Source organism: Triticum dicoccoides, chromosome 5A (assembly GCF_002162155.2).
Source record: "Triticum dicoccoides isolate Atlit2015 ecotype Zavitan chromosome 5A, WEW_v2.0, whole genome shotgun sequence".
NCBI lineage: Eukaryota > Viridiplantae > Streptophyta > Magnoliopsida > Poales > Poaceae > Triticum > Triticum dicoccoides.
This window is the reverse complement of record NC_041388.1, coordinates 703006206-703013144: the sequence shown is the minus strand read 5'-3', so window position 1 is coordinate 703013144 and position 6939 is coordinate 703006206. Positions and strand designations below refer to the sequence as shown.

Below are 6939 nucleotides of genomic sequence, written 5' to 3'. Positions count from 1 at the left end.
CTCGAATCCTGGCTCCGCCACTACTTGAGATGAGAGGGAAAAACCCCCAATGAAAACCTTTTGAAACATGTGATGACAAATTTAGAAACAACACGAATCTCAAAGCAGACATAGACGGTGGATTCGTGCGCAGAGTGTCACATGCACGATAGAGTAACTTTTCTGCCCTGTGCTGTGGTGCGGTCCCACACCCACCGGACTCGCGACTCCACCAACCAACCACCGAGCCAGGATTAGAATAGCGGCGCCGATGGGCTGTGCTTGGCGCCATCCGCGTGCGCCACCACCACCAACCGCCCCCCGACGGCCGACGCCATGCTCTCCCTCGCCCGCCGCCCGCTCTCCGCCGCCGTCCCCGCCGGAAACCTCCTCGGCATCCACCTCTTCCAGTGCCCCGTACGCCCCTCTCCTATCTATTCCCCCCATCTCATTTTCCCCCTCTCTTCTTCCTCTCGGAGCCGATGTGAATGAGTTTCCTGCTGGTGGCCAGGACGCGGTGGGCATCGTGGCCAAGCTGTCCGAGTGCATCGCCTCCCGCGGCGGCAACATCCACAGCGTCGACGTCTTCGTTCCCGACGACGCCCCCGTCTTCTACGCCCGCAGGTAGCTCCTTCACGCCACCTCCCTGCCGTGCCGCCTCCATTTCCCACCTCCCATTTCTTTATCCACCTACCATACCATACCAGTCTGTCAGTCGGTCCGACACCTGTTCGACGGATTGCCCATGTACATACAGATTGTTCATCGGCCCTCACCCGAGTCCTCTCACGCAATGCAATCCATACGAATAAGCACCAGCAGAACCTGACAGTAACCTGAGTGGACTCTGAAACCTTTTTATGCCACCACAATCTCGACCGTGCTCAGTCCCAAAGACGTACTGTACTATGCTCACGATAAGACAAAACGGGTGGCCACTTATCTTCAGATTGTCTGGCGCCAATTTGCAGTGAGTTCACCTACAACCCGAGGCTCTGGCCGCGCGACGTGCTTCGCACCGACTTCCTCCGTCTGTCAGACTGCTTCGGTGCACAAAAGTCTACTGTGCGAGTACCTGACATTGACCCCAAGTACAAGATTGCAGTCCTCGCGTCCAAGCAGGTTTGCCGATTTCATACCTCTCTTCCTTACACTTCATTTGGCTAAGATTTCTATGTGAAATTACTCATCTCTCTTTGTGTAGTGATTTTGACAAGTATGTTTCCCTCTTCTTCTAGGACCATTGTTTGTTTGACTTGCTGCATAGATGGCAAGAAGGCAGACTCCCAGTTGACATTCATTGTGTGATAAGGTGAGTGAATCATATAAGGCTTTCTCTCGGCTCTGTTTTTGCTTATCAGATCTGGTGTTTCTCAAGTTGATATGCTCTTTATTTTCTTGTACAGCAACCATGATCGACCTGTAGATAATCATGTGATGCGTTTTCTTCAGAGGCACGAAATCCCCTATCATTACTTACCTACGACTTCTGGGAATAAAAGGGAACAGGAGATACTAGAATTGATTGAAGGTACAGATTTTGTTGTGCTGGCAAGATATATGCAGGTACGCTTATTTTGTCACTTTTTTTTTTGTTCTTTCTCTCTTCTGGAAGTTGCTACATTGCAATAGAAAAGAAAGGACTGCTAGTGTCTCATACTTCCTCCATCTCAAAATAAGTGTCTTTAATTTAGTACAAAGTTGTAAATCAGTGATTCTTATTTTGGGACGGAGGGAGTATTTTATATACAAGACTTGGACTGTTATTTGGCCATTTCCTAGAGCTATATACGAGTTCTGCAATAAAGTTTACGATATGAGCATATTTAAGTGTAGATTGTTATACTTGTATCTCTGTGGGGCATATGAATATCTTTGTCGCCATAAGGTGTGCAGACTTTTTTTTTCTGAGAATCAGGTGTACAGACTTTACGATTCAATAGTGCTAACATCAGATTTCCACCACACAAATATTGGTGACACAAGTCATTTTCTGTGACAGGTAATGTCTGAAGGCTTTCTTAAAGCATATGGGAAAGATATTATTAATATTCACCATGGCCTCCTTCCCTCGTTCAAAGGAGGAAGTCCTTCTAGACAGGTACTGAAATTTGTTACATTGTGAACCTAATCTGTTTTTTTCTGTTCTTTTTAAATTTGCAAGTTATGTAACTTATTTCAGGCCTTCAATGCTGGGGTGAAGTTGATTGGTGCAACTAGCCATTTTGTTACTCCAGAACTTGATGCTGGGCCAATTATTGAGCAGATGGTAATAATATTTTTGGCATAACGCACGTGCCAAAACTGTTTATCTGTCATTTATAAACTTCTACCATGCTTAGTTTTTCTGATAGCGTGGACATGAATCAAACGGTCAGTTGATGTCGGATTGCTTTCTTTTCACCAAATTTAGCCAACTTCTCTTCAGGGCGTTCTTTATCATTTGCTCTCCTGAGATTTATCAGCATCGACTTATTCAAAATAATGTCATGCTGCTTGACCACTTTCACAAGTAGAACTGTTATGACATGTGAAATTGTCTTAATAGTGAAGATTCACTTGTTATGATGAAGCTGTATTAAACCAATGCTTTTTTCCCTCGCCTGTTCTAGTAGGCAGTTAGAAATTTAATATTTTCTCTTTTGCATGTGATGCAGGTTGAACGGGTTTCTCACAGAGACACGTTACATAGCTTTGTTGTGAAGTCTGAGAACCTTGAGAAGCAGTGCCTGGCAGAAGCTATCAAGTCATACTGCGAGCTCCGTGTGCTACCATATGAAGTGATGAAGACTGTTGTGTTTTGATTTTTTTATGGATTATTACGATGTGTATTCTTTTTTTCTTTCAAAAATGAGCAATACATTATTCTTTTGTTAATATATTCACGTCGAGCCATTAGGTGTATCTTAACCTGGGTTGAAGTTATGAGAATAATCAGGCAATATTACATACCTCTTGCCAAAAACACAATTCGTTGTTTATTGCAGACACTGATAGTGCAAAGCACTTGTCCTAAACTCCTAATACACCCTCTGTCCTGCAAAATTTGTATTCATGTACTAACTGCACCAGTTGAGTTTTAGTGTTTCTAGCCTGTGCCCTACTTGGTCAGCTACATCAACCTGCTGGAGCAGATTTTGCACACCATGAACCCAGCTCTGTTTACTGGTGCTGCTCTCACACTTGAACTCAATCAGGCCCTGTGCTGTACTCAAGCCAAAGCAGCATGTCTCTGGTAAGCCTTTCCCTGGCTCGGTCCACTCTGGGAGCTCACTGTATACCCCATAAACCACAAGTATTTTCAAGCATAAGGTCAGTATTCTGATTCCAGGAAGCATTGCCATCAGGTATTGATCGTTGAGATGTAAAGCAGAAAATTGTCGACCTACTTTTATTGTTTTTTGATAGCGCACCTCCAATGTGTTTGCTCTTCAGCTTCAATATGACCTGTAATTATCCATATTTACTGTTAATTGATATTCAATTGTATATAGTGTACACATGTTCACCAGAATTGGGCAGAGTTATATAACCGTAAACCTTTTGTGTCCTATTACAAATGAAGCCAAGGAGGGGAATGCCCTACCTGTGATCTCTTGTTAATGTAGACTGATACCCGTCTCTTGTGTAAATCCCCTGATTGGAACAAAAGTTTGCTTGTCAGGTCTCTTGATCATGCTTCAGAAGTTCAGATTTAGTTCCATCAAAATGTAATTAAATGTTCCAGATAGTTAAGTACTCCATCCGTTCCAAAGTAAGTGTTTTAGTTCAAATTTGAACTAAAACCGTGACACTTATGTTGGAACGGAGGGAATAGTTCTCACCTTTTCTTGTGCGTTTTAGCAGCTTGCCTTCCTTGCACCAGATATCAGGACTCCAGGAAGGGGCCTTGTCATAAGGAATGACGCTGGAATTGCTTCTCGCCTCGCGCTGGATCCTCTTCTTCAGCGCCGCAGCTCCTCTCAAAGCTTTGCACACAGTATCATCAGGGGGCACAGAATTCAATCATCTTTCGTATACCATTGATACACACAGCATATGGATTTCAGTGCTATGGCAGCTATGGATTTCTCACCTGTCGCTGCGGCCACTGTGAGCGTCATCAGATCACCCGGACCGGTGACACCAACTGCAGACCGGACAGTAGAGGACACCTGCTCATGACCAGCCCCTGCAAGTTGGGCTGCCTCGGCGCAGTGTGAAGCCAGAAGCTTGGTGGCAGACTCCATGGCTGCAGCTATCTTGGAGTCCTGGCTGTCACAGCTGGTGGCTGCAGTGACGGCTGCTACCGCGGCGGACACCTGGGCCATGGAGACCATCGCGTGCGCCTGGGCTCGGTCGGCGCGTGCCTTGTCTCTTCCCCTGTGGCCTGCAGCCTCCTTGTGTTGGAAATACCACCTGGTTACCGAGTTGGAATGGCGGCGACAGCTGATGGAGCTCCTTGTTGCATCTAGCTGCAGAGCAGAAATAGTTACAAACTCTATTGCATTTCAATTAATTTGTTTTTTTTTTTGGTCCAACCTAATCGACACTTGCAGATAAGTAAGAGCAGGCAGAAAAAAAGGAAAGAAGCAAGAGACGATGTGGATTGATTGGTTACATGTTGGTGCTGGAGCTGTTGACCGGAGGCGGCGGGTGCGGCGAGGAGCTCGTAGGAGGTGGTCTCTGTCTCCGGCAAGGCAGTCGTGTGTGGTGGAAGAAGACTGTCAACGGGGGCGAAAAAGCTCCGTTTGCTGCTCCCTTTGAGCAGCAGAGCCTTGGATATCTCGTCGGCGGACACGCTCCAGGACCTGGACAGGTACTCCATGGGCTCCATGGGGGTTTGCGGCGGAGGCACCGCCGCTGACGACGCAGGCATCTGGTCATCCATGCCGTGACGGGCGAGAAGAAGAGCAGGAGGCATGCCCAGCCGTCTCTTGCAAACTCTGTCCATGTCCATGGCCAAGGGCGACCAAGCAGCAGCAGAGTGTGAATGTCCTTACTGGGCACCAGCGCGGTAGGCTAGCCAGGGTTATATGGAAGGAGAGGAGGGAGAGGGAGCGGAGGAGCAGAGCACAGGGTCAGCAGCAAGGTTAGTGTGCTAGCTACAATGTATGGTGATGCCGTGATGGTGATGGTGATGCATGCGCGTGAAGGCAGGGGGACAGCTCCCAGGTAATCTTCGCTGCCCTGTCTCCCTAATGACAGTTAGGTGGCGCAGAGAGTTGTTAACCAGTCATGCGTGCATTTGGGTCCCGCCCCGTCCCAGTATGATGGAATGGAATGGAAGGCTCCTCATCTTGTGTCTGCTCCGGTCAACCTCGTCACTACCCATTTAGTGCCTTTTCTTCTGCTATAATACTAAGAGGGAGGAGGAGAATCAGGTGGTGATAAGACTAGGTTGTCGTTTGCAGCAATACTTTTGTGTTAAGAGAGAAGATGCATGCCATGCCATGCCATGATGAAGACGGAGGGTAGGAGGTAGGTGGTGGTCCTCGCACTGCATTGCCTTTTCTACTGCCGCTGCACGGAGCTCAATTGGTTTGGTTGGTCTTATCATTTGATTTGATTTCAAAAGATGAAGCATTCTTTTCGGACAAGGGTCGATGGAAGGGCGGCAACTCTCCCTGCCCCTGGGGGTCATAATAAAGTTTCCCCAGAGAAAATGGGGGGAAGGACTCTACCTACTAATGGTGAGACTAGGCTCCTCCTCAGCTCATGTATCAAGGTGCCTCTCTTTTAGCCGCATCTTACCTTCTAATCTTCTCTTAAAAGTACGTAAGAATCATATGTCTTCTAATCTTCCCATGTGATAAGGTGAATGAATCATATAAGCCTTTCTTCGGGCCCTGTTACCTTTTGCTTATCAGAATATGCTTTTCCTCAAGTTGATATGCTCTTTATTTTCTTGTACAGCAACCACGATCGACCTACAGATAATCATGTCATGCGTTTTCTTCAGAGGCACGAAATACCCTATCAGTACTTACCAACGACTTCTGCGAATAAAAGAGAACAAGAGATATTAGAACCGATTGAAGGTAAAGATTTCGTTGTGCTGGCGAGATATATGCAGGTAAGTTTATTTTGTCACGGTCTTTATTTTCCTTGTTCTAGCATAGCATGTAATACAGATTTCTGCCGCACAGATATTGGTGACACAAATCATTTTTTCTTGCAGGTGATGTCTGACAGCTTTCTTCAATCATACGGGAAAGATATTATTAATATTCACATTTGTAACAGGTATTGAAACTGTCCACAAAGGAGGAAATCCTTCTAGACAGCTATTAATAATCACGGTCTTTATTTGTGAACCTAATCTGATTAATTGTCTTTTTAAAATTTTAAATTGTGTAACTTCTTTCAGGCCTTCAATGCTGGGGTGAAGTTGATTGGTGCGACTAGCCATTTTGTTACTCCAGAACTTGATGCTGGGCCAATCATTGAGCAAATGGTAATAATATTTTGCTCAGTTTTTCTGATAGTTTGGACATGAATAAATTGGCAATCAATCTGGAATTGCTTTTTTTCACCAACTTGGGTTAACATCTCTTTAGGACGTTCTTTATCATTTTCCCTCTGTGGGAATTTTTACCACCGATTTATATCCAAAATAATGTCATACTTGACCACTTTCATATTAAAACTGCTGTGGAATAGTCTGCTTCGTGAAGATGCACATGCTATGCTGAAGCTTTATTAAACCAATGATTTTTTATCTCGCTTATCCCAATAGCCAGTTGGAAATTTAGTATTTTCTCCTTTGCATCTGATGCAGGTTGAACGGGTTTCTCACAGGGGCACGTTACATAGCTTTGTTTTGAAGTCTGAGAACCTTGAGAAGCAATGCCTAGCAGAAGCTATCAAGTCATACCGCGAGCTCCGTGTGCTACCATATGAAGTGATGAAGACTGTTGTGTTTTGAACCCTTTTTTTATTAATTGTTACAATGTGTATTCTTTTTCCAAAACTAGCAGT

At 45.4% G+C, this 6939-nt stretch overlaps 3 protein-coding genes across 6 annotated transcripts; 2 read left to right on the top strand and 1 right to left on the bottom strand.

Annotated features, from left to right (window-relative positions):
* Nucleotides 1-253: 253 nt before the first annotated feature.
* Nucleotides 254-2965, top strand: LOC119304307 (formyltetrahydrofolate deformylase 1, mitochondrial-like). The gene is made up of 8 exons (XM_037581483.1): nt 254-396; nt 491-603; nt 951-1101; nt 1218-1291; nt 1386-1545; nt 1982-2080; nt 2162-2248; nt 2637-2965. Exons 1-8 carry the CDS (start codon nt 316-318, stop codon nt 2781-2783), a joined length of 912 nt encoding a protein of 303 aa, XP_037437380.1. The 5' UTR covers nt 254-315; the 3' UTR covers nt 2784-2965.
* Nucleotides 2966-3038: 73 nt separating this feature from the next.
* Nucleotides 3039-4948, bottom strand: LOC119304306 (VAN3-binding protein-like). Of its 2 annotated transcripts, none has more exons than XM_037581482.1 (6): nt 4580-4948; nt 4055-4433; nt 3804-3947; nt 3566-3615; nt 3368-3426; nt 3039-3273 (listed from the first exon to the last, which is right to left on the bottom strand). In XM_037581482.1, exons 1-6 carry the CDS (start codon nt 4916-4918, stop codon nt 3039-3041), a joined length of 1206 nt encoding a protein of 401 aa, XP_037437379.1. In that variant the 5' UTR covers nt 4919-4948. The 2 variants fall into 2 exon arrangements, with proteins under 2 accessions (XP_037437379.1, XP_037437378.1); XM_037581481.1 differs by having other exon boundaries at nt 3139-3252; nt 3369-3426.
* A 376-nt stretch (nt 4949-5324) lies between these two features.
* On the top strand, nt 5325-6787 carry LOC119304308 (formyltetrahydrofolate deformylase 2, mitochondrial-like). 3 transcript variants are annotated; one of them, XR_005148216.1, is made up of 6 exons: nt 5325-5439; nt 5537-5651; nt 5875-6034; nt 6140-6204; nt 6329-6415; nt 6740-6787. XR_005148216.1 is itself a non-coding variant. In XM_037581484.1 (5 exons), the coding sequence occupies exons 1-4, from the start codon at nt 5565-5567 to the stop codon at nt 6345-6347; spliced, it is 366 nt and encodes a 121-aa protein (XP_037437381.1). In that variant the 5' UTR covers nt 5325-5564; the 3' UTR covers nt 6348-6415; nt 6740-6787. The 3 variants fall into 3 exon arrangements, 1 of the variants encoding a protein (XP_037437381.1); XR_005148215.1 differs by having other exon boundaries at nt 5325-5651; XM_037581484.1 differs by having other exon boundaries at nt 5325-5686.
* Nucleotides 6788-6939: the final 152 nt, after the last annotated feature.

Coding starts and splice junctions, on each gene's coding strand:
- LOC119304307 (XM_037581483.1), top strand. CDS start 316: ATGCTCTCCCTCGCCCGCCGCCCGCTCTCCGCCGCCGTCCCCGCCGGA. Junction 1,102..1,217: donor CAGTCCTCGCGTCCAAGCAG/GTTTGCCGATTT, acceptor CTCTTCTTCTAG/GACCATTGTTTGTTTGACTT. Junction 2,249..2,636: donor GGCCAATTATTGAGCAGATG/GTAATAATATTT, acceptor CATGTGATGCAG/GTTGAACGGGTTTCTCACAG.
- LOC119304306 (XM_037581482.1), bottom strand. CDS start 4,918: ATGGACATGGACAGAGTTTGCAAGAGACGGCTGGGCATGCCTCCTGCT. Junction 4,434..4,579: donor AACAGCTCCAGCACCAACAT/GTAACCAATCAA, acceptor TCTGCTCTGCAG/CTAGATGCAACAAGGAGCTC. Junction 3,616..3,803: donor GCTAAAACGCACAAGAAAAG/GTGAGAACTATT, acceptor TGTTCCAATCAG/GGGATTTACACAAGAGACGG.
- LOC119304308 (XM_037581484.1), top strand. CDS start 5,565: ATGGAAGGGCGGCAACTCTCCCTGCCCCTGGGGGTCATAATAAAGTTT. Junction 5,687..5,874: donor TCCTCAGCTCATGTATCAAG/GTGCCTCTCTTT, acceptor TTTCTTGTACAG/CAACCACGATCGACCTACAG. Junction 6,035..6,139: donor TGCTGGCGAGATATATGCAG/GTAAGTTTATTT, acceptor TTTTTCTTGCAG/GTGATGTCTGACAGCTTTCT.